A 26,955-nucleotide genomic window follows, 5' to 3' on the forward strand; every position below is an offset into this window, starting at 1 on the left:
ATAGTTTTTCACTATCTGAAAACTCTTCAATGCAATATTGAAAAAGGAACAAGCTTCCAGTTCTGATTGTTCATCTGCATTGTTGGACAAAAAGTCCATAAGATCGGCTACGGATGGAGCAGTAGCATTTCTGTTTCCATAGATTAACTTTCAACAGTTTTAATTTTCTTTTTTTTAAAAAAAGCACAAATGAAACATATTGCTTATTTTAGAACACCCCTCCCCCCCCCCCTTTTTTTTAACTTCCCAGGGAAAATAGAAAATGCAGGAAATTCATAAATAACAAACTTACAATCCGGGTTAGATTAGTATTATAAGTATACGGAAAAACTGGAACCTAATGAAAGCAAAACGGAAATGTTGAAAAAAACGTAGTTTCAGGTTAAATAAATACGGAGTTTTACTACGCGCGCGTAAATAGAAGGGCTTTCAAAATGAAAGAATATTTAAAGAAAATATGACTGAAATAGGGTGCATCCAATGCTGAGATAGTTTCATAGTAAATTATACACCGGAAAATTAAATGACCATAATATTAGCATTTTTTACCGTAAAAATTTATAGCGAAACAGGATTTTACGGTAAAATATGTTGGTAACGTGGACGATACATCGTAAATTTTCAGGAAATATAAAAATTAGGATGTAACTTAAAATACCTTTCTGACAAAGGATAACTTTCACTTAATTAGTGAACACTATTCAAAGAGTGTAATGCAATGTTTCTAAAAGTATGTCTCTGCTGAAAATTTTAGTAGAGCATGGCATTGTTTAATTTCAATGTTAACGGAGTCTTTGACATATGGAAGAAAAAAAAACTCTACTAAAACTAAACGAAATCCCGAATTTTATTCTTTACTTGTAGACAGTTTTGGTTTGTATACTATGACCGAGGTGTTAATTTTCTTACGTAAAATACATGAAAGTTCATTTTTTCTCGAATTTATATGTACTGTTCTTTAGAACTTTGGTACTATGTGATGCTGAAAGAGATGTAAATAAATACTTTGGTACTATGAAGAATATTATTTTCTTATTTTTTCCAGTTATCATTATATTAGGCTGGATTTCAAAAAGTTGATGGCAGTGTTTAGAAGCTTTGTAAACCCTTATGGTCGGGCAGATTTTTTATTTATTTATTTTTATTTAAACTCTTGGGGGAATATTGGTACTTAAAAACTATTTTTTGTTCACTTAAAACTTCATTCCATAATTTCAAGTGATCTACTTAAAGTTCGAAAATAAAATATAGTATTTCTTTACAAAGTATTAAACAAAAATACGTAACGAAAACTTAAAATACATTAAGAAATAATTTAAAATAATTATCAACATTGAATTAAGAATTTTTTTATGTTTTTTTTTTTTAAATTAATAATTATGCAACGAAAATGCATTTTTATTTTATTTTCTTTTATTTATTTATTTTATTTTATTTATTTATTTATTTTTCAAAATGAGATATAACTTCAAGGGGAAATCGATAAATCAAGATGAGAGAAAACACCATCCATCCATCCACTATAATATTAAAATCTGTTCGCGTCCGTCTGTCTGTCTGTCTGAAGATCTATCTTCTCGAGAACCGCTGCGAATCGAGAGTCAAACGAGATACCGATCAATTCGAAATTTTCCAAAGAAAACAATAGGACCAATCTCGTAATTGTGCGACTTTAATTAGCGGAGATATTAATTAAAACGTTAATTAACATAACGTTATTCAGGAATTTTTATTTCTTTCCTGTTGCCATTTTGCCTATGGGTGAGCAAGTAAAATTCTAATAATTCTTTTAAAAGAGATTTTTTGGCTGCTGTCCAAATCTTAAAACAACGTTTCCATCTAGAATTTTTATTTTAAATTAGTTTAAAATTGGTTGCACTATTCGCACATAGCGTTTATTTTATCGTCTGTCTTTTTTTTTTAATTTTTACATTCAACGTTCTTAACTTTTTTCAGCATAGGAAAGTTGTTACTTTAGCTATGTTTATTGATTGTAGTGTAAGTTTATCATTCACCGGCCTCATATTTTGGTACATTTAGGAGGTGTGACTAATTATGTTTATTTTGTTGGACCTTTTCCCGTCACATGGGTGAGTTTTCGAATTGTAATAACTCTCTTTTTCCTTCCTGTTTCTATTTTTGAAATACAGTTTGTATCGTTAAAAGAACATGTTAAATTAAGATTGCTTGGATTTCTTTAAGTGAAACAGAGTTAAACAGAAAAAACTGTTTTTAAGGATTTTAACTCAAGCTAATTTGGAATCTGATGACTTTAAATTAATGCATATTGGTATTTATTTAGTCTCGGTGCTTTAGTTTCACGTAATCAACCAAAAAGTGTGTGTCATTTTAAGTAAAAAGCTGATTGTAATTGTACATAAATAGTTCAGATATAGTCTATCAGATGTAATTCATTTTAACGTGAGCACAGATTATAGTTGATAATGCATATATTTTCATCTTTTGTGCTAATTGAAAATGCTCATAACTTGTACCATTGATAACTATGATTAACGTTAAAGAGGTTTTTGCCAAAAATAAGCTCTACTGGTGTTTTGCAAACCTTGCATTACGCGTATTTATTTACTTCTTAGCGCTTTAGAAACTAATGTCAGAGTAATACAAAAACATCAATTGGACATCTCTTTCATTTTTTAAGTAGCCCGTGCAACGCCGGGCACACAGCTAGTTGATAATAAAATTTCGATTTTAACTCTTCGGCAGAGAAGGCGAAAAGTCCGTGACCAAACATGGTGGGAAATGTATGAACCGATTTCAGAAACTACCTCCTGTTTTTTTTTTTTTCCGTTACCACATACACGTCCCACCAGACCTAAAGGGAAAGAACACCCCCTCCGAAAGAAGTACACCGCGCCTGGAATCAGTTTTCCCGACCTCGAGAGTCGGGAGAAAAGCAATTTTTTGTCCCTCTATCATCCCTGTAATAGCAGCATAACTGCTACACAACCGCCCCAGACGGAGAATGTCGCCCGAGGGACCAAGTGTTCGTCGACGGGAATATATATTTCACTTACTAATGAAAAACAAAATGGTGGCTTCCGAAACGGAAAACTCTGGTCCCGACTTTTCCGATTTTTTTTATTTATTTATTTATTTATTTTATTATTTTTTTTAATCATTTGCAGAGATCAAGGGATCCCACAAACTAAAATTTCTTTTGTGGCTTTTTTTTTTTTTTTTGCCCGTTATGAATAACTGCTTCTGTTTTTGAAAAGTGATTTTCATTATTTTTAAATTGTAATTGCCTGAGCTAACTACAAATTGCGTTGTCTAGTCATAGCGGAATGGGAAATGAAACAAATAATTGTTGAACGGTATTTGACAAAAAAAAAATATCTATTTGAAAAAAAAAAAATAATAATAATAATAAAGCACATAATTTATTTGATGCATTTTATATATTGTGAAAAAATCATTTCATTATTTCGTATTCCTTGTTTTTTCTTCTTTTTAAAAACTTTCTATAGCATTTTGCAGTTTTTTTTTAAACTCAAGGATTAATTTCAAAACTAAAGAACTGTTGTTTTTCGTTCCCTTAATGCTCAAACAGCTCATTTTTTCAATAAATCCTGAGTAATATTGTAGTTTTAATAAAATGAAAGTTGAAAACACCCTCCCTCCCCCCCCCCCCCCCCAAAAAAAATTATTAGGGTTATTAGAGGGGTATAATAGAGACACTGTACAACATATCTGCGTCTAGCGCCATCGAGTTTTCATAGTAGTTTTTATTTCACAACCACTTGGATCATGGGGGGGGGGGAACGTACATCATTGGTAAACTATTAGTGATAAAATAATTAAACAGTATGTACTCGAGTGTAAGTAAGTTCGTTTGTGTATCCTTAATTCTTAACCCCCCTAAAGTCTTGAGCAAAGATTTGGAAGGAAAAAAAAAAGAAGCAATTTTTGTGCATAAAAAAAGAAGTGAGTAAGAAGTTTCTCCAAAGAAGTTTTCCTATATCCCGATCAATTGAGGCAGTGAGAAGCAAAGGGATATAAGTGGACTTATTAAAGTTTTGAGTAAAACGCATTTTATTTCAGATAATAGGTAGACTTTCATTGAACTTTTTTTCTAAACCATGCTGTATAACAGCCAATGGCGGATACAGGGGCAGGGTCATGGGGGTCATGACTCCTTCTAAACCGTCAGCAGTATTATACATCCATTGTGTTCAAACAATACATGAGTAAAATGTAAAAGACTGCAGTGATCTTTTTGATTCATTAAAATTTTTTTTAAGTAAACATTTGAAATACCTCTTCTTGTATCAAACTCACCAAATATGACTGTTCTGTCTCGCAAGGCCGAAACTTCGTTAAGTTTATGTCTCTATTTTGCATATTAGTTTTTTTTTTTTTTTTTTTTACTGTGTTAACTTTTTTTTTACTCTGTTAGCCCGGTAGCGCATTCACATAATCTTATTCTTATTTTTTTAATTAAAACAATGGAAGAAATGACTGTTTCTTAAATCAAACTCGCAAAAGATGTTGTTTTTCCAAGCAAGGTTCAAATTTAGTTCTCAACTTAATTTCTTTATTAGCATACATTGGTAATTTTTTATTTAGTTAACGCGGTAACACACGCACGTAATCTCATTCTTATTTTTTAAAACTAAAACGTTGAAAGAAGTGGCTTGTTCGTGAATCAAACTCGAAAAAGATGTTGTTTTTCTAATCAATGTTCAAACTTCATTCTCGAATTTATATTTCTATTATTACACATTTTTATCTTATTTACTTAGTTAACCTAATAACACACAAACACATATAATCTCATGTTTATTTTTTAAAACTAAACGTAAGAAGAAATAGCTAATTTTTGAATGAAGTTTGCCAAAGATACCGTTATTCCAAGAAAGACCCAAACTTTGTTCTCAAATTAGTATCTTTATTATTACACTTTAGTGTTATTTTTTACATCGTTAACCCAATAATACATACATGAAGTCTAATTCTTAAATTTTTACGCTAAAGTGTGGAAAGAAGTGGCTGACTCAAACTCTCCAAAGGAACTGTTCTGCAAAGCATAGCCAAAACTTCGTCCTCTTATGTATTTCCTTATTATTAGGTGCCTTATCCTTAGTTAACCTGGTAAACCACGCATGCAGTCAAATTTCTAAATTTTTGAACTAAAGTATGGAAATAAATGGTTGATTCTTGAATCAAAGGCAAGGCCAAAACTTCATCCTCAAATTAACTCACTGCTATTGCCCATTAATATATTTTTTTACTTAGTAAACCCGGTAACTACCGCATGCAGTCCAATACCTAAAATTTTGAACTAAAGAGTGAAAAGAAACGGTCGATTCTTAAATCAAACTTCACCAAACATGCTATTCTTACGAGCAAGGCCAAAAATTCGTTGTCAAATTTACTCCCTGCTATTGTACATTAATGTCTTTTTTTTACTTTGTTAACCCGTTAACACACGCATGTAGTTTAATTTTAATACCTAAATTTTTGAACTAAAGTGTGGAAAGAAATGGCTGATTCTTGAATCAAGCTCACCAAAGATGCTGTTCTGCCAAGCAAGGCCCAAACTTCGTTCTCAAATTTATGTCCCTGTCACTACAGCTAAAGTCCGATTTATAGAGTTGCTGCGAATTCGAGTCCGTAGGCACTGCATCACTCTTCTTTTCCCTTTTTCTCCCTCCTCTTTCTGTCGCTTTTTTCCCTTCAAAGCAGCGAAGGAGAAAAAAAGAGCAAAATCTTTAGAAAAAAAGTAACTAAAAGAGACGGACGGGACTTGTGCCTTTCTTAATTGACGAATGTAGGTTTCAGTCAAGTATGGCAGGGGTGATTTTCTCGTTGTTTTGCCTTGCTTCGGTCCCACCCCTTGGGGATGCTAAGCGAGTTGATAGGTGGAAAATTTTCCATCGGTTTTCGGGCGAGCGGAAGATGGGGAGACAGATGGGATGCTAGACTTCTTGGGGTGTGTAACAAAAGACTGGATCAATTCGGAAGCTGATGAAGTGATGGAAGATCCTCAAAAGCGAAACTTGAAACGAATTTAGTATAATAAATGATTTTATTTTAAGGGTGAAAAATTCCAGAACAGACGCGTCTAGATGTTTTGATTGCAAAAATTGGAAATTTTTGTGCTTCAAGAGGACTTTTGTTTTCTCTCAGATATGAACGTAAACCTGAAAGTCGTAGTTACAGTGCTGGCCAAATTATTAGACTAAGACTGTTTTAAAAGCAAATTCTTTATTGATTACATAACTATAGACACATTAACGAACAGTGAAATAATTATCTAATATTTAGTATGCATTCCTTTGTTCTTGATGAGCATTTAAAGTCTTTTTGACATACTTTTCACAAGCTTTACACCATTCCTTAACTTTTTAAAAAAGGAAGTAAAAAATTGTTTATACTCACTATTATATATACTCACATACACATACTCACTAATTACCTAAAACTAACTTTAAATATAACAGAACACACTAATGAAAAGAACCAGTGAACTGTTTAAGCCGATTGAGGTTATGTTCCTGGTAGGTAGATAAACAAAGCAGACAGTGCTGCCACCTGCAAACATTAAATTATGCTAAAAAAATGTAATAATCAGCGTACAGTATGTACTGTACTTTAACAGTAAAATAAATAATATTTTAGTACAAATAGTATACAAAAATCGAAACAAAAAAAGACTCTTTAGGCTAATAATTTGGCCAGCACTGTATATATTGGAGTAAACCAACTCTGCAAAGCATTTATGCGTAATGTAAAATTTAAGGCCGTTAAGCACAGAGATAATGAACAATTTCTCCCCAGTTTGGCCGACACGAAATTTCCTTCCCTCCTGTTTTTTGATTTCCAATCATATCTTTCAATATATTTAGGGGGGGGGCGGATTTTAAATGTCGGTGAACTTGGGGGAAGAGGTTTAACCGCAAGTAAAATATAGTGATTACTGAAAAAATTGTTAGTGTATTGTAGTAATGTATAGTAAACTAGTATATTGCGAATTACTTAGTACATGTGGTAAAAAATTTGAGTGGTAAAAAACAGCGATTTAATTTAGTAGAATTTGCGAAAGCAAAATTATTGTATTTCACAACTTGTTTTCGTAACTATTTTTTCTACGTTTCGTGTTCTCTGCAAATTATTCCAGTAACACTATAAATTATTTCCCAAACACGGTAGTGGTGTTATACCTATGCGATAGCAAGGACTTATGGAAGCTTTTATCTCAAAAGCTTAAAGTGTTTTGGGGAAAAACAATTCACTAAGTATTAATAAATGAAGTTTCGATTTGTAGATTAAATGCTGATGTACTATTACATGTTAAAAAAATCTTAATCTTTATAAATTCGAATAACTTTATAATTGGAGAAAAAGTTTTCTTGACTAATTAAATCAGCTAGGTCCTAACTTCCAGCGACTTTTTCTCATTCTTGGTTCAATTGTCTTTATTATTTAAACATTTATTTTTACAGCCAGTAGCTTTTGATTTTTTGCATGGGTATGTAAGCAATCAATTTTGTTTCTGGCATAAATAAGCAACGGGAGTTAATCTAAAATTCAAGTGAAAAGCAAGCATATTTTACGGTTTTGGGTACTTTTGGTATATTTGACTTGAATAAACGGGTTGACTATGTAATGTATTCTATAGAATTATAATTACTGTAAAAAAAATGTATTTTTTCAAAACTATTTCAGTTTGAAAAATTGCTCAGTATCAGCGATAACTATTATTCTAATGGCAATGTAAATATGCAAATATGTTAACGTACAAAATGTGACAGATGAACTAAGAAAAAAAAAGCACGTTTGGGTTACCTTCAACACATTTCTTGTAAAAAAAAAAAGGAGTTGAAATCTTGAGCGAAAAAAAAAACATGGAAAATTTAAAAAAAAAAAAAAAAAAAAAAAAAAAAAAAACAAGGTGCACCAAATTAAAAACAATTTTACCAAAGCTCTTCCATTCTCGAATACAGGCAAAGAAACAAAGTCACCACTCGATAAACTGCTGTTCAAGACGTTTCGCAAACTAAGGAGGGAGACAATCGAAGATTAAAAACGAGATTAGGAGCGTAAAGAACGGATTAAGGGAGGAGCTTATTGGATCGGTGTCGTTCCGTTCCCACGGCAACGACGGCAAGTCAGCGCTCCTCCAGAGTTAATCAGAGGCATAATTCTGTGATGGCCGAAGATTTAGGGTCAGGAGGCAAGATTTTGAAAGATGCGGTTGGCGCCTGCTAAAGGGGTTGTGGGTAATTAAATTAATATTGTAGCGTTTTGAAGAGTCTTTTTGCTACAAGGAGAGATTTATTGAGGATTGATGGTGTTAAGGTGGAAGTGGTGTTCATAATTTTCTGCGAAACTGGTTGAAAGTTATTTACTCTGAGCTACTTTATGATTGGTACTTTTAGGGAAAGTTTGTACCATATGGGACATCGAACTATTTCACATTTTTAAGTATATTTGAAAGAAATTGCAGGAGGTGCAATATTGCACCCAGTAAGCGAGCTTACAAGAAACGTTTTCTTACAAAAATGAGTTGGTAACACTACACTTCTATTTGCCTGTATAATTGTGGAAATTATTTTGAAGTTAATTAGCTGCTCTTGAACGCTGATTCGCAGTAATTGAAATCTGTCGTCCTACATTGTAGTAGTCATTGCAGAACGGGTGTTATGGCGGGTTTTGGTTCAATTGAGAATCAATTGCCCAGAGTTTTTTCAAGTGGCAAGCACTGCCCAAATTCGTAAAGAACACTGTCGAACACAACTGGGCACTCACTTTAACTCTTGTTTCGGCCAGGTTGGTCACGTTTAAATGAACCCTGAGTATTCCAATTGAGGTATTCCCTGATTATTTCTCTCCAACTGCAAAACTAATACCCTGCATTTTCTTTTTCAAATGGGAAACTATTGCCCTGAATTTCTCCAAGCGGCAAGCATGGCCAAAAAACCGTAAATAACAAAGTCAAACGTAACTCACCCTGACTCTCGCTTCTGTGAGGTTGGTCCACATGGCGATCTCCTCCCTCGTACTCATGTCCGGATACCTGTTCCTTGCGAAAGTGGCTTCGAGCTCTTGGAGCTGTTGACTTGTGAAGTGCGTCCTCTGCCGCCGCTGTCTCTTCTTCTTTTTGGGATCGTCGTCCGCAGAGGGGTCAGCGGGACTGTCCGCCGCGGAGACACTTTGGCTGGGCTTCTCGTGCTGTTGACCCAGAGAGACGCCGCCGTCTGGAGGAAAACATAATATACAATACTTTGCTGTGCAAGAGTTTTAAACACTTCAACTTTTAAGTTAAATATTTACATAAAATATTTTAATTTAAAAAATTCAAAATTATTTTTTTCATTAAAAAAAACGAGCTGATGTGTGCGTCACATGACTTCCTTTTACTTAAATTTAATATCATTTCCCCATTACTGAGTTTTAATGTGATTCAATAGTTTACTCTGTAAATATCAGCAACAGTGGCCAAATTAAAGCAGATTTTTAAAAAAAAATTGCCAAATTTGTCGCCAGGTTGGCGAAAAAACTTGGCGACCAAAAGACTGGCGATATATCGCCAAGTGTCCGCCAAATTATAACACCACTTGAGTTTACATCGAAATTAACAATGATTTCGCCCAAAAAAGAGGCAAAAGACCACTTTAGAAACACCCGAATGCAACCAAACGGGGAGGTGCACAACTAGACTCCACTAGGAGTCTACTTACCAAATTTCAACTTTCTAGGACTTATCGTCCTTGAGTTATGCGATATACATACGCACATACGCACATACATACGTACATACAGACGTCACGAGAAAATTCGTTGTAATTAACTCGGGAATCGTCATTATGGATATTTCGCATGTCTATACGTTCTTAGGCACTTATCCACGTGTGGTCGAGTCGAAAAAAAAAACTCAATATTCATTCGGGGGTGAGTGAAATGGAAATTAAGGTCGATTTTTGAGTGAAAATTTTTTCGCGAATACAATACTTCCTTTTTTTGTAAAAGGAAGTAAAAAAAGGGTTCAAGATTTTTAAACGCTTTAAATCTTAAGTAAAACATGAAAATAAAAGATTTCAATTTAGAAAATGTATATATATATATATATATATATATATATATATATATATATATATATATATATATATATATATATATATATATATATATATATATATATATATATATATATATATATATATATATATATATATATATTTAAGTTAAAACGATAGGCATCTTTATTCAATGTTGTAATTGTTATAACAGTATAAATGTTGAAATAAAGTTCTTTACTTATAATAAAATCAAAAGATGTGTTTAAATCTGATTAGCATAGCAAAGCAGACAGGAATATATACACATAAATTTGACAATTTTTCATGAACTTGATATCAAAACTTTTGGGACATAAAAAGGTAAATTAAAATGCTTTTCTAAAATCCAACTTTGCTCTGTTTTGTTTAGAATTTAATCTTTTCTTTCACATAAAATTGGTTAAAAGGTAGCGAAGAAAATTTGTACCTTTTCACTTGTCATAACCCTTTTGAACTGAATGAAAAATGCTCAAAATGAAAGAAAGTAATTTAAGTTCATGTGATAACTGTTATTATTGTTCAAAACTGAATACTTTTCCAGATTTGTAATAACAGAGAAGGTTGAAATAGATCACAAAAATAGTAGCTAAAAAGAAAGCTATTCTTATTAGTTTTTAGTTAAATGTTCTTTGTCATGGTTTTTGGATGTAGCAATGATTAAAAAACTTTCTTTACGATTGAAACCACTGACAAATACACTTACAGAGAAGGAATTCGCACCTTTAAAGATTAAGAAAACAGTCAACTCTCGATAACTCGGAAGTCATAAGGGACCGGCTAAAACCTTCGAGTCATTGGTAGTTCGAGCTATGGGAAGTTTCTACAACAGCCTCAAGAGTTTGGGACTCAAAGAAAACTTTGAGATAAAGGAATATTCAAGTCATAAACTTTGAGTTATAGAGACCCGATCGTAATTTAAAAGTAACTTTCACGCCAGGACGGATACAGAAATTTTTCAAGAAGGGGCGGTTCATTTTTTAACTTAAAAACCCATCTCAGTGACACGGCAGCCCATGGGAACCAAAGCCTACTGTCTCAGTCTTCCTGACCAAGGACTCTGGTTTGCTAGGCAGATGTTCTAGTTAGGTGGTGAGCCGAATGCGGAATCCCTGGGGTTTAGTTCCCAAGCACGCTTGATACTCATTTTATCGACTCACTGAAGGTGGTGAACGGCTGAGTCGACCATGCCAGATCCTGGTATAGAATCTGGGCCTGCGACGTGTAAGCGCGAAGCGCAACCACTGAGCCACTGGGCTTCCTATTTTTAAACTTACTTGCGTACTTAATTAAAAAATGCTTGTGAGGGGGATTTTTATCTACCCGAGGAAATATCCACTCCTAACATCGCCAAATATCGTCTGATAGTGTATCTTTGAAACTTCAACTCCGAAAAAATTACGAGAAGGAGATTCAAATTCGAAACCCATTTCTTTCATGAACGTCGTAAAATATAGCCTACATTTGCATTTTAAAACTTCAATCCGGAAAATTTGCCGGTGAGGGGTTCCTCAAGGGAAGCGGGGCGATGGGCAAGCAAGGGGCGATGCGGGTGATCTCCTTTCCCTTGTATCCGCCTTGCTTTCGCATTGAATAAAATAGCGCTCCTGCGCCAAGTTTTGAATAGTCTCAACTGATAATAAAAAAATGCCACAGTTAAGTAGTAAAATTGAAAAGTATTATCTAAAAGAAATTTAAGGTAAAAGAAACTCTATGAGTAAAAAGGAAAAAAAATTTAACTTCATCAAGAAAATGTTTAATGCAGTTTTATAAAATCAGAGAAAATGAATATTTATTAATTCTATTAAATTAATAAAATAATGAAAACGTGCTATAATGTGGGTACAAAGCTTAATTTTTTACGGTTGGGTACCAAATAAAATATTTATAGAAATTCTAATTTATCTGTGTAGTAGATTGTAAGAAATGAAAGACACAGATTTGCATTACTCAAAAGCGCTGATTTTTAAATCGAGAACTGTTGCTATCATCAATACATGCTTTTTTTTTTAATCAATACGAAGTTTTCACCAATTTTTTAGAAACCAATTTCTAACCATTTGGCTCCAAATTTGCTACAATTATTCTTAACACCAAATGAAGATTTTTTTTTTTTTTTTTTTTTTTTGAAGTTTCTAGAACATAGTTTTTGATTCGTGACATTGAATAGAACGACGGACCACATGGATCAGCTTCGTCGGTCGCATACAGCCTGTAGGTCATATGTTTGGCACCAATGCAATGGACAAACAATACGTTGGACATAAATAGTGCTAACCCTATTTGAAGGCACCCAAACAATTGTGGTCCATTCTATCGGAAGGTTTTGCAGTTATGAAAACTTTAATAAAATTAATTCGAAATCCGTTACTTTTATGTGTTTCGCTGTATAAATAAGTCAAATAATAATTTCTTATGATTTAAGAAACTAATACTAAACGTTATTTTAAAACAAGGAAATAAAAAAAAATATTGATGTATATTCCCTTTGATGTAACTATTCTTGTTTGAATAAAAATCTTTTAAAAGAAAGGGGGAAAAGCTCACATCTGCATATTAATGCAATTTCCTCTACGCAACAAATACTTTTGCGATTTAAGATTTCGTTCTGAAACATTATTTTACAATTGTTTTCAGCTCAAACTAGTTCAAAAATAGTGCTTGAAACTCGTTGGGGAGTTTTAAAAACACACGACCTGCATTTAACTTGGAATTGATGATAATAAATCGTAATAAGATTTAATGTAATTAGTTTTGAGAAAGTAAGTTCCCTAAATTATGAGACATTTCTGTTAAATTAGGTACGTGTCCTCGCTTTAGAAAACTTGAAAACTTCCTCAAGAGAGAAGGAAATTCTGTAAAAAAAAACTAAACTTATATCCACACGCGCGTTTCCCTTTATCTATAAAACTTTCTCCAAAACTCAATTTTTAAGCTTGAACAATTCCATTTTCGAATCCCCTTTAGTGTTTTATAACCCTTTGGTTTTGTCTTTGTCGGAGTACCACCTTGGCTTCTTCAGCGCTCTAATTGATGCGACAAAACGAGGCGTTTTAATCCGTGCTAAAGCACACTTAAGTTTTAATTACTTGAAGAGAGCAATTGGAATAATCTGACTTTGGTAATCTGAGTTTTTTTGTCTTCGTTTGTGCCTCAAACGTACAGCCATTTCGTTTTGAACAAACATGTTGTTTATTAAAAGGGCTGTCTTAGAAAGAACTACGGCTTGTGCAATTAAATCACTTTGTTTCCCCAAAATGTTCCTCCAGAGAATATTCGTTGAGTGCATTTGTTGTTTAGAACTAGAAAAAGAAGTATTGGAATGACTCCAATACAGATTTCTAGACGCCTAAAATGCTGAGTTTTATTGATGTTGCAGTTCGACTTAGTGCTTATGGGCGATTTTATTGCAGCTTGTCTTTTTGTAAAATAAAAACATACAAACTCATTGTTAACGAAATGTAGATCTTTTCATTCAACCGTGATCGAAAACATACCGCCCTCAGACATAAATATGTTTAAAATTATTGGCATAGACATAAAATTTAAAATTATTGGTATTCAAGTTCCAATAAAGTCCGGGCGACTAAAAAAGTACGTTTTTTCTGTACAAGAATCTTTCAGAAGCTATATTACATTGAATTAGTCTATAAACTCTGAGAAATATTCTATCTAGATTCTAGAGCCTATTTTTTTCCTCTGAATCGCAAGAATTTAGTTTTTACAACACTCTAGAGTCTGGAAATTTTTGAAGCGATTGTTCTCAAAAGGAGTTCATCAAAATTTTCAAAAATTATAGCGTTTTTGCGGAAAAGATAGCAGCACACATTTAACAAGTACATTTTTCATGCAAAGTTTAATCTTGCTTTAAACAGAAGAGGAATTTTGTGTTTCCTCAACCCCACCCATAAAATAGTCATAAGTAAAGTTGTAAATGATGAAGTCAAGTGTAACCGACTCCACCGTGCTTTGATATCACACGGTTTGGCTCACGTTGATCGCACGAAAATAGAATGTTTTCATGTACTAGTCTGAAATAAATTCGAAAAACAAGAAAATGAATAATAATGAGAAAAATGAGATGTTTTGAAATTTTATGAAGTTATGGGAATTCTCAGATTGCAAGAATGTTTTTGTCACTAACAATCTCGCAATGATACACCTTACGCTTACATAACTAAAAATATAATATTTTTTTACAGTAAGAAACATATGATTTCTGTTGATATTTATTTTATAGCTATTAATATTTATTTAACAGCGCAAAATCATGAAAAAAGCTTAAATTCATAATGATAACAATTAAGAACACAATTTTTAAATAAAGATTTGTGGTTATAACTTTCCAAATCAGTGCGTACAAAATGTAAGCTGTATTTACATAACAAAATGATTTTATTACTTTCGAATGAAAGTAAAGCATTTCATTTTGTTATTCGATTGAGCTGAAAGTGCTTAAGTCGTGTAGTTTTGTCCCGTTAAGTCATATTTTTCATTTTTGTTTCTAAATAACTAAACCTTCAGGATTTTTTAACCAGATAATTTAATGCCATTTTCATCCATAGATTAGAAAAACGTATTTTTACCTTAAAGTTAATAGCAAATCTTACATAACAAAATTTTGTGAAAAATTAATTACTTCTTACATAAATTTTGTTTATAAAGGTACAACATTCTCCAAAAATGTTTCATAATTTACAAAATAATTATCCGGTGCAGTTTTGTTAACTACGGAGTTGCAACTGCAAAAGTTTTACTTAAAAGGAATATCTGTAATTTAAAAAGAAAATTAGAGGTTCGAATTACATGGAAACACGCACATGCACAAGAATAAAAATCATTGAGAAAGCACTTTATATTTTTGCATTTGTTTTAGATCATTTAGTGGGCATGACCTAAAACCGATCATAACTCTTTAAATACCCAATCTAGTGCGTTTAAAATGCTTTGAAGTTTTAAAATAATCAACAATAAATCATTTATGGTGATTTAAAAAAAGTTTTTTTTTTAATGTTTTAATACTTTTTTAGTTATACATAAAATAATCTCTTAAAAAAGAACAAAATTCTATTAAAAAATAAAACTAGTCGACAAACAAATTATACCATTAAAACAACGTTCGCCGTCTTAGTTTAACAACATTAAAAACTGTGCTAAAATGTAAATTAATCAAACAAATAAATATATCAAGTCATCAATAAACATTAAAAGTTTCATCAAAAAGTATAAAGCATGAGGGGCAAACATGGCGGTTACATAAACGATATTTTTCTGTTTTTACCATGGTGGAAAGTAAAACATTGGTGATACACCAATGTGTCATATTCTACTCCTTACCCTGCAACGCTTTGACTAATAAGTATATTCGTTTTTGGAGCTTGTCAAGTTTTTAGTAACTAATAGCTTAAAGCTTGGAGAGGATTCCGTAAACAAATCATTATTTCCTCGCATATTTAAAATAATCGTAATCACATAACGCATTTGGTGAAGAACCCTTTATACGTTTCTCCTTTATACGTTCTTATAAATTATACGTTTTTTAAATTGGTCCCTGCAGAGTCGAATGCATATTAACGTATACCTATTCAACGTTTCTTCATTTGTACGATTTTTTTCATACATTCCTTTCAATAACGATAAACGGTGCTTCACTGATGAAATTGGCAAATTGTTTGAACGATCTTGCTGTAAAATGATGTACCCACTGTTTGTCATAATGCATTCAGAATAAGAGGAAGATTAAATGACATCTTTCGTAATTTGAACTTCCTGTACAAAGTTTAGCTTGACACTTTATTTGAACATAATGCATGATTTTTTTAAACGAAAGGGGAAAAAAAAAAACATTTTTGCATACAGTGCTTAAAAAAAGTAAATTTTCCGAGTGCGATTTTTTTTTCAACAGTAGCATCAAAGCGGGAGTGTTTCTATGAATGCAAATTTAATCTTTCCAAAACACCCTCTCTGTTTTTTGTTTTGCACAAAAATGATGTTTTAGAACATGAGTTAAAAAATGATTCTAAAAAAGATTCTAAAAAACAAGAATGCAACAGATATTAATAAAATTCGACACTGAATAAAGATAATAAAAAAAAGTTTTATAGCTCCACGACAAAAAAAAAAGATACACAAAAAAAACGAGATAAAGCATTTTTTTCATTTAATAAAAAGTTGTCATTAAAAATTTTAATCCAAAAAACGATTAATTAGAAGTAATTCATTAGTGTTTCATGTAATTCCCAGAATCTTCTACTTCATTTTAAACGCTTTTCATCTAATTTCAGTAAAACAAAAGCTGTAGATTATACAACAAAGAAACTATTTTTTTCTGCATTAATTGATTTTTTATGCCAGCTTATGACCGTAGTTCTTTAAAAAAAAAAATAGATAAAGGAAAAAACTTTTTTCACATGGGGGAGAAGAAAAGATATTAACTGTTAACAATAATTAGATTTCATTATTGTTTTTCTTAAGCTAAAATAATCTAGCTCTTTGTTACATGTTATTGAAAAAGTTATTATTTTTTATGGAAAGGGTTTTTTTCATGTTACACTATGTATGGGTGGAAATGTTGTTGGGTTAGGGAAAAAATATGGAGTGTAAGCAAAAAGGTTAAGATAGGAAAACTTTGGTTAAATCCCTGAAAAGTGTACTTAATCTTCTTTAATAAGAGAGACTTTAGTGACATATCTTTTAAAAATTGAATTTATGTTAATAACTTTTCATTTAATACAAGTCAAAGATTAAAAGCGATACATTGGAGATTTTAATGTTATAGAAATAAGAAAATGAAATATATGAAACAAAAAAGAAAATAATTTAGAAGATTTCCAGCAAAATATAATCCTGCAAAAAAATAAATAAATAAATAAACTAGAAACTGCAATATTAGGAGCTTTGTACTAAATATTAATTTAAAAATATTGCAATTAATGAAGATTTTTTATCTTTAATTACAGTTAAGTTATTGAATGTTTTATGTTATGCTTTCTACTTAGAAATGGTATAAATGATTCATTTAGAAAAAAATTAAAATGCTAAAATTACATAATTTTTACATCAAATTAAATCTTGCTTATGTTTCAGATGCATTATCGCACAAATATTTGCTTTGCTTTCTGCGGCCTATATTGTCAAATCCGGTTATCGGAATATCAGTTAAAAAAATTTCTCGCTTACACTGTAATAAATTCTCAATGTACCAAACCGTTATAATTTGTCCTTTTTATCCAGGATAATAGAATATTCCGCTCATTGGAATAATATTTCGGGTCAAATTGAGTATTCCATTAAGCTATGCCGACTGTGTACCAATTCGCTTTTCGAGATAAAGCGCTTTTCGATGTAGCTAAGTATTTAGGGGGCTTTCCCCTGAAACTTACAAAAATTTGATGCAAAAAAAAAAGAAAAAATGACATCTTTGTTTTTAATATATATGAAAGCTAGTACTAAATTCGTACAAGTAAAACCAAAAAACTTTATAAAGGAATCATTAGATAAGTCCAGATCAAAATTCAATTTTAACGTAGTTTACTTCGATAAATGCAGTTTTTTTATCAACAAATTAATTAATTCGTGATCTTAGTTTGATCAATATAAGTAACTGATTCAGTTTTAATTGTTTATTTTTTTCATCTTGTGGGGTAATATTTTATAAGACAAATATTAGTATTTTATGCATTTCCAATTTTTGAAAACTTTTTGGGGTATTAATGTATAATAAATATACGAAACAGATTCATTGTTTGCATTTTAATTTGTATTATCTATAGTCCTCTGATTGTTTTGTCCATTAATATTTAAAAAATACATGTATGACTCATTCACTAACGTTATAACTAACTTGATCTGTGTGGGGGGGGGGAGGCGACAGGAAACTTTCGCCCCGGGCGCCGTCAGCTCTTCGGACGGCTCTGACTCCGGGTGACAAATGAGGCAGTGAGAAGCCAAGGGATGTAAAAGTGGACATAAAGTTTTGAGTAAAACGCGTTTGAAGATAAGGTCCTAGGTAGGCTTTCATTGATTTTTTTTCTAAATCATGCTGTACAGCAGCAACCACCAGAGCTACTAGTTTTATCTCTTGCCTAAAAACAGAGGAGAGGTTCACCTCCAATTTCTACTGGTTATCTCCAAACTTTTAATTTTGCCACTTGCATCCCTTTGCTTCTCACTGCCTCAAATGTAATGTAGTTCTCATACAGCACTTTAAATGAAGGCTCCTTTTTGTAGTTGACATTGGTTGTCTCACAAAAAGAAAACACTGTCTAAGATGGATTTCAAATCTCTAATCGGATTTTCGTCCTGCTGTTACGGGTTACTGTAATAAATTCTTATATACATTCAGTATACATATTGGATCTCTTCAATATTAAAGTTTGGAATAAATATTGATATTCAGCGGCACATTGCGCATTCTGACTAATTATGCAATACATTTAATAACTTATCAAGCTTTTATTACGATACATGCGTAAATCATGCGAGATTGTATAAGAATGTAAATCATGTATGTAAATTGTGAATGTTGATAATATATATATATATATATATATATATATATATATATATATATATATATATATATATATATATATATATATATATACTCCCTTTTTAACTTAAATTATTAATTAATCATATTCAATGCGAGAACACTGCCCCATAACAATAATAAAGTGTTTCCCAAGTCATTTACTTCATCATTGGCCAACGAAATGACCTCACAACTCAAAGTTAATATGCGATTCTAATTGTATCAGAATGCTCCATCGGTGATCGAGTAGGAAAGCTCACTGTACAGTAAGAGGTTTGATGACTTTATTAGATATTACAAGTTGGCTATATGGTGCTCGCTTAACCTTATTTGAAATTACCCGATGCAGACACTATCACGCTCTCTCTCTACCTGTTTAGAGGCACAAAATCAGAATCACATGCACTTAATATTTATTTTAGAGAAAGCACTTTCTACAAATAACGTAGTTTTGTCAAAAATTAGTTTTTTGAGTATATATTTTCTCATTATGTTTCGTAAAGAAAAGGTTGAAAATGATTGTACTATTTTTATTACTTTTTACCCCCTTTACTAATTTATAAAGCCTATTTATGAGTTTCATAAAGTACATTCATGATTTTCAGTTAAAGTATTTAAAAAGTTGTTCCGAAAGGTGTATTTCACATTTCATACGTAAATTGGAACATTTAAACTGAATGTTAAGGAAATATTTCACTTTTTGTATTGAAATAGTATTTACAAATTTTAAATGTATTATTATTATTTATTTATGTATTTATTTATTTATTTTTTTTTTTTTAGTTTGCAGGAAACCTTGATAAATTGGTGTCCAGTGAATTTTGCGTATTTATTATGTTATCCTTGGAAAATGATACCATGAATGAGCCATTGGGAATTATCGCTTTTGAGCGTTACTCTCTTGATGGGAGTTCCGTATTCCACTCTTGCTCCCTCATCAAGGGGGCGAAATAAGAAGGCAGAGATTGACGGCTATTCCCAAGTTGACCGACAGAGTTCGAGCAGTTAGAGCTCTGGACTTGGGCCAGCACAACATGACACCAGGTGCGTATTAGTATCCCTTTCCTCTAATTGTGTTTAGTAATCTTTTACTTATCAGTTATGTTTCAATAAACCGAAGATGTATGGAAATGAAACGGGGATCATTGCTGAAACTCCATCTTCAAATGAACTATGGAAAACAGCTTCGGTTTATCTGGTGCCATGACCATAGGTAGATATTACTTGCGCAGCCAGAATTTATCTTTTGGGGGAGGGAGGGGTCATAAATCTTTCCATATATTATAAATAACATGTTAGGATTGGAAGTATAAGTTAAAACCAAGCCCCCAGGGGCATTCAACTCCTCCTCCCAATGCTGCACCACTGATTTTGGGTGCGTGTGTGTGAGTGCTCTTTTTTGCTGAATAGCCGCAAAATGGACCTTGTTGGAAACCGCATCCCCCATATGTCGAGAAAGAGCAGATACAATTGCTAAATTACAAACAAAATTTTTAATTTGTATGCCTAATTACACTAACAGAGAAGTTCAAAACTATTGCCTTTAACAACTATGTATACAGGGGCGCCTCGAACTTAAATTTTAGGGAGGGCAAGAATAGGGAAGTTGCAACCTATTAAATGTTCATATTTTGGCTATTGGATATTGTTAATTGACCCTCAAAACTAAAAAATTCACCATCGCCGAATTTTAAAACACCGTGGTTGATTTTTAATGAATTTTTAAAAATCCACGCGCAAAAGTGCTCGCTTCTGAAACGTCACGAGCCTACGTCACAGGGCGCGAATGGGCAGCCTTCCGCCGAAGATCCCTTGCTTTCGCTAGGGACATTTTGAGCGCGCTGATATTAATATTTTTTAGAAATTCAATAATCCTTTTGAACACACTATGGAGGCCAGATTCGTTAAAGCACAATCTAAATAATCTTCCTCAAGTAACACCAATGAGATATTCGAATATTTTCGAGAGGATGAGAGGTTTAATGTTCCAGAAACGCGAGGAGTTAAATGCGAGGAGAAAGCCTTTTACGTTTCGCCTTCGAAGTCGAATGCGTGACCTTCGCTTCTCCCCTATCAGAAGAGGGGATGACGTCACTTCCTATGCCATTTGACGTCACAAGAGCTTGAACTTTAAAAATTAATTTAAAAAAAAACTACTTATCGTATCGCAAAAATTTTTTCACCTATGATGTTCATACATGTTACTCTATCATATAAAAATAAAATTGAAAAATCGAAAACTTCCCTATTCTCAATTTGCTGAATGGAACTCTAAATTTTGCCGAATGGACCCCAAATTTTGCCAAATGATGATAATTTTGCCGAATTGCTCTAATATGTGCCGAACGGAACTCCAGATTTCGCCAGATGATGATAATTTTGCTGAATGGAACTCCAAATTTTGCCGAATGGTCTGACAAAAATTGCCGGCTAAAGTAATTTTTGGAAGGTCACAATGACCTCCCATTGTTGCACCCCTGTATGTATAGCCGTTATGTGGGCAATTACATCTAAACATTTCGAGGAAGAAAAAAAAACTCGGAAACGGCACAAACGAAGTTTACTTTGAGGCTTATCTCATCGCGCCTGAAGGTCAGGACACAGTCGACCTCTTTGCCACTCGTTCGTTACTCCATGTCCGAAGAGGTGGTATCCGACTCCGCTGTCGCACCGCTTCCCATTTATCTCCGTCCGTCAGCGACTCGGACTTATTTACCAGCCTCAAGTTCGTGTTATTTACCGCTTCTTCGTCCTCCCGCCCTCGTGCACGTGCTGAGCGCGAAAAAGGGGAGGCCGCGAGCAGAAATGGAGGGGGCGTCCTAACGAGTCGGTGACAAGGGAGCAGCTGCCGAAACGCGATCGCTTGCGGGATGCGGTCAATGGGCCGTGGAGAATGCGGCGGGGATACCGACGGTGGTTTCGTTCGACATTATACTCGGCGAAGCAAGGAGGAACGATACATTCCATTGTAGTGAAGATAAGTTGGTAAACTTGCAGCCTTTTGGGGTAACTTTGAACCATGTTGATTGACTTTACACCACTTCTTGTTTTGAAAGTAAAAATATTGTAAGTCTTGTTTGGAATAGGGTTTCCAATCTCGCACCGAATTCAGTCCCGCGGGGTTTCGGGATTGTAAGGAGTCAATCCTGGGGTCCCGCGGGAATGACTTTATTCACCTAAAAATTAAATTTTAATGCCAAAAACAAAAATTTGTGTTTTTTAGGAAAAGTTGCTTTCATTACTTGAATTAGTAGTCTTCTTGAATTCCGTGCACCAATTGTAGATCACTACAAAGTCATGATCCTAAGCAGCAATTATCGTTTAGTAAGCAAGAGTTTGACGCTCGAATGGGATGGGAAAGGGTTTTTGCTCTAAAAATAATGCGCTTGATAAAAACATGTGCTGTGGCTCCATTGTAGTTGGTTTTACTGAAATTAAATAAATGTGGACATTTACAAAAATATCCCGATCAACATCATCACCTTCTGAACTGGATTTTTCTTTTCTTATGCTTCGTTTTTGCTCAAGAATGGCAAATTTCGGACAGAAGCGATGTCCATTGAATATGGGTTTTGTTGTTTCAAATTTAACTTGCATTGATAATACCCTTGTTACTACATTAACGTTGGTAATTGTATCCATGGGCGTCGCGGCCGGGGGGGGGGGGGGGGTCCAAGGGGTCCGGATCCCCCCAATATTTGAGGACCGGACCCCCTCAATATTTGAAAATCGGACCCCCTCGATAATTGTCAAGATGAAATTCATTATTTTGGGGAAATTATTTTTACTTTGAAGACTTTAAACAGTTGCATAATACATAATTTACCTTGTTTAATTCATATCAAATAAAACGAAATGAACATCGAAAAAAATGAACTAAAAAAAAAAAACAAAATAAGGTGATGTGTATAGTGAACGGAAAGTCGGAAGTGAACTCCAATGACAAACCATTGCTCTGCTCTCTGTCTCTGCGCACGCTAGTCTAAGTGGAGCATAGAGATGAGACGGGCTCAGCCCGGGCTCGGGCGAACTCGGGCTCAAGCACAGATATTTAATCGCCAATCTCCATACAAATTCAAAGCAAATACACATTTTCCCACTGTGAGAAAATGAAAGAAACATTTAAATCAGTTCAATCAATGTCAAATTTACCCCCTACTCCCGCCCAAATCAAATAAATAAATTAATTAACGCTTATTTATAGTGTTTTTTGTGATTACTATTGCAATATGTCATACAGAAATGCATTTGAAGTGGAGCATTTTAAGAAAATTTAAAAACTTCTCTCTGTTAATGAAGAACATTTGACGTAACATTTTTTTATTAACAGAGAGATCATGTCAGACTGTAGAAGGCTAAGTTTTTTATACAAGAAAGTTTCCATCAGGCTCGGATTTTGGTCCGAAACAATATCACTCGAGCTCGGGCGGGCTCGGTTACAAATTTTTGGGCTCGGACGGGCCCGGACTCTCAAAAATAAGACCGAACTCATCTCTAGTGGAGGATGCTAGAAAGGGGATACCTTCTCCCGAGTGCAACCATCCATAGTCGTGTCGCCGGCCTCCCCAACTTGATACTGAAACTAGATGGACAACCCCTCCCCCCCCCCCTTTTTTTACAACTCTCGTGTTAATAAGTCAACAAAAGTCAGACAGGGATTTGAGCTTCTGCCCCTTTATTTCTTATCTCGTTTCTCGGCACTTCCAGGTTTCTGTTTCAAGTTTTGTAGTGTTTGTTTCTCCAATTCGATTTAATTTATAGCAACCCCGACGTTACTCAAACAAAATGAGACACCAGATCTCTTTGGCGGTTTTTTGCAGCTGGCAATAACACCCTGGCCAAAGGATGCACAAAAATTTAGAAGACCACTTTTAAGCTGGTAAAAGGTTAAGTTTGTGGTAGAAAGCAGAGAGCTCAATGATAGAAAGGGAAAGGAGACGTGTCATGTGTTTGACATTATTCAACACGTGGCTTCAAAGTACCTTACCGAAGCGCGGTTTCTCAAATGTGTTTGCGGCATCTCAAATTTAACCAAAAGAGCGTTACGTTACAGAAAAAAAAAGTGGAGGAGTCTAAAAATTAACGCGCAATTTCAAAAGCAAATCGTAAGCCAGCATAACGATGGATACTGTGATGTCACTTCCGGTAGACCAACGAAAAAAGAAGCGCAAGATGACCAGAAAAAAAAAAAGACAGAAATAAAAGGAGTTTCCCTATTGGGAAACGTTCTGACAAAAATAAAGATAATTTCATGTGGTCTTTTGGTCTCCTTGAGAGTAGGTGACCTGAAGAGCTCTCCTATTTAAGTGAAAATACTTCTTTTTTTACATATTCGATTACGGCTATGGAGAGGTGGCTTGAAACGGGAAAATGTAGCAAACCTTCTACATCAAATGAACCTGAGCAGTTTTTAACTATTGAATCATCATCATTGTGATAAGTAAGTACCATTCTGTTTAGTGTAATACATGCAGGGGCTCCCCGATTTTATACTATTCAGATGGGGTTACTTCTCGATTTTCCTAATGAAATTATATAAATACATAAATTTATATACACGAATTTTTCTTAATGCAAATTGAAAATGAGAGTCAGAATGGTCCCCCCCCCCCCAATAAATTTCAGCTGACGACGCCAATGATTGTAGCAGTGATTTTGATTAATTACAGCAAGGGGTGCAGGACCTGATTATCCAAAGGCTCAGGAAGTTTGAGCTTCTCCTCGGAAGTAACAGAAAGTCGTAAAATGACTTCGAAATTTCTGTTTTTGAATATATTTTTTAAAGTATTCAAGCATTGGAGCTCGCTAAAGAAAATTTTTGTAATAATTTTAAAAAGTGAAGTCACAGTTCATAAAACGTGGTAGCAAGCTATTTTCATCTGTAGAATTTGCCCCAACGTGCTACAATGTAGTTTTATCACACTTGATAAATTTCATGAAGTGATCAATCTGAAACAGCAACTAATCACCCTGATCTGCTGTAAATAGGAGGTCTGTCATCCAGATTTGCAATGTTCGATGCAGTAGAAAAAATTAGACATTTTGTGAGGCTATGACATTAAATCAAGGAGTTTTAAACAATTAAAACTTTTAATTTTCTGGTTCAAAGTTGTACTACTTTTAATTAAAAAAAATCATTTCACATCTTATGTCTCACACGGTTCAAAGTGACTTTCCTGAACGGGTAGGATAATTTTTAATAAGGTAAGCAATTGATTTGAAATTTTATTATAAACTTAGATGTTTTTAACATTCATAAATTTTAGTTTTCTAATTTAAAGTTGTGCAGCTTTTAATTTAAAAAAACATAGTTTACATCATGCGTCTCATATGGTTCAAAAAGAGTTTTTCTTAATTCTAGATACAAAAAATTGTTTTTTTTTTTCTTTTTTTCCAGATTTATTATCATTAGGTGGAAATACACAGTAGAAATCGTTTTCAAATTTACTCTAAATTAGTTTCTCTCAACAAAACACAACTATACTGTGAATCATAGCTTACTGCAAACGTATATTTCGATTTTACACATTGCTCCCTGTGGGAGTAAAAGACATAAATTTATGAGTAAAGGATCTGCAAAGCGGTTCACGAGCGAAGCAAGCAGCAGGCAGAGCCGGAGTCCCCTAGTACAAATATATTTTAGCGTTATAGCCCCTAAAAAATTGTGGCACTTTTTTTGTAGGCAATGCGAATGTCTTTTTTTCTTCCAATAATCATTTTAATACTCTATTACAGTGATGCACAGCCTTTTTTTTCCCCCCAGAGGGTCGCATCTTATATTAAGATAAATCTCGCTGGCAGGAACATATGAGGCAGTGAGATGCAAAAGGATGTAAGTGGGTTCTTTAAAGTTTTGAGTAGAAAGCGTTTAAAGATAAGGTCCTAGGTAGGATTTCGTTTTCTAAATCATGTTGTATAACAACACCTACCAGGGCTACTAGTACATAGTACAATCTTCTGCCCCAAGACACAGGAGAGGTTCACCTACTATTTGTACTATTTATCTCGTTATCTTAATTTTGCCACTTACATCTCTCTGCTCCTCACTCCTTCATATATAACAGTCAAAGATTCTTTTTATTTTCCTTAGTAACATGGGAAAACGCGAAAAATCATTGAAAATTCAAAACTGAGAATGGGATTGTTTCCTTCAGTCAAAAGTACTACTTTTAGTCATTGAAATTGATAGAATAAGCAAAAAAAATAAATAAATAAATAAAATAAATAAATAAATAAAATAAAATAACATAGACCCAGAAAATATTTTTATTTTCCCAACAGTTATTCTTTAAATAATTTTTTTAAATGTCCAGTTTTTCAAACAAGGCGTGGTCTTGATGACGTCACAAATGATGCATTTTGGCGCATCTTTCTACCACGGTTCCACGTTATGATAATCAACAATCGAATAAAAATTGCGCACTACGCTTGCTATCAACCATGTCGTTGCCAATACACGTGAGTAAAGATGCGAATTAAATATTTTGCTCTGTGAATGACAACACAGAATGGCATTTCATCATTTGTGATGGCATAGAGCAGAAACATAAACAATGAAAGCACACCGATTTAAGTTTTTTTTTTAAATATGAAACTTAAACAAATTATTTAAAAATTGGTCATATCCCATGTTTTTAAACATGCTCTTTCAGAAAAAAAAAATTCTTTTAAAATTTCGGAAACGACCCCATTGTTATCATTATTACAGAAAGCTTATTTTATCACCACAAAGTGTCTACCTTCTTCTAAGAAACTAATTTCTCGTTATTTGACCCCAAATTTGCAATACCGAATGAAAAGGCAATGTTATTTTGGATGGTTCAGAAGCTCGTTTTAAATTCGTAACATTACACATAACATGGAGAAACATTGATCAGGTATGCTGGCCTTATATGGCCTGCGGGCCGTAAGTTGAGCACGATTACTCTATTATGAACAATACGACGCTGGTTTAAAACTTAAATGCAATTGCATGTAAAAAGAACAAAATAGATACGTTTTTTGTCTTCTTATTTTTACTTCAAGGACATTTACTATCCAAAATTTAGCTATGCAAGGATTCCATAAATTGCTTTGATAGAGCGCACCTGTAGTTTCATCCTGATTGTTCAAATATTTTAGACAAAGAAGAGTCTATAAATTTCAAGTATTATAGAACTTTCAACGACAGATGAACCAATGTTGATGTTGAGCTTTCTTTTTTTATGCTGTTTTCGTTAGGGATATTATAACAAAAGTCGGGCAGTAAAGTTAGAAGCAACCATAATTCTGACAGATATTTAAGAATTACAGAAAAAAATACAAGGATTAAAAAAAAGGCGAGTTAAGTTTCTCGGAAGAACA

The 26,955-nt window shown here is 33.3% G+C and overlaps 1 protein-coding gene across 1 annotated transcript in view; it reads right to left on the reverse strand.

The window, feature by feature from the left end:
* LOC129220318 (pituitary homeobox x-like) overlaps positions 1-26,955 on the reverse strand; it is an 81,930-nt gene that overhangs the window by 48,654 nt on the left and 6,321 nt on the right. Inside the window, exon 2 of the mRNA XM_054854718.1 lies at positions 8,974-9,221. Coding sequence (XP_054710693.1) covers positions 8,974-9,221 — 248 coding nt within the window. The remainder of the gene's footprint in view (positions 1-8,973; positions 9,222-26,955) is intronic.

The sequence above is a fragment of the Uloborus diversus genome, chromosome 4, assembly GCF_026930045.1.
Source record: "Uloborus diversus isolate 005 chromosome 4, Udiv.v.3.1, whole genome shotgun sequence".
Lineage (NCBI taxonomy): Eukaryota > Metazoa > Arthropoda > Arachnida > Araneae > Uloboridae > Uloborus > Uloborus diversus.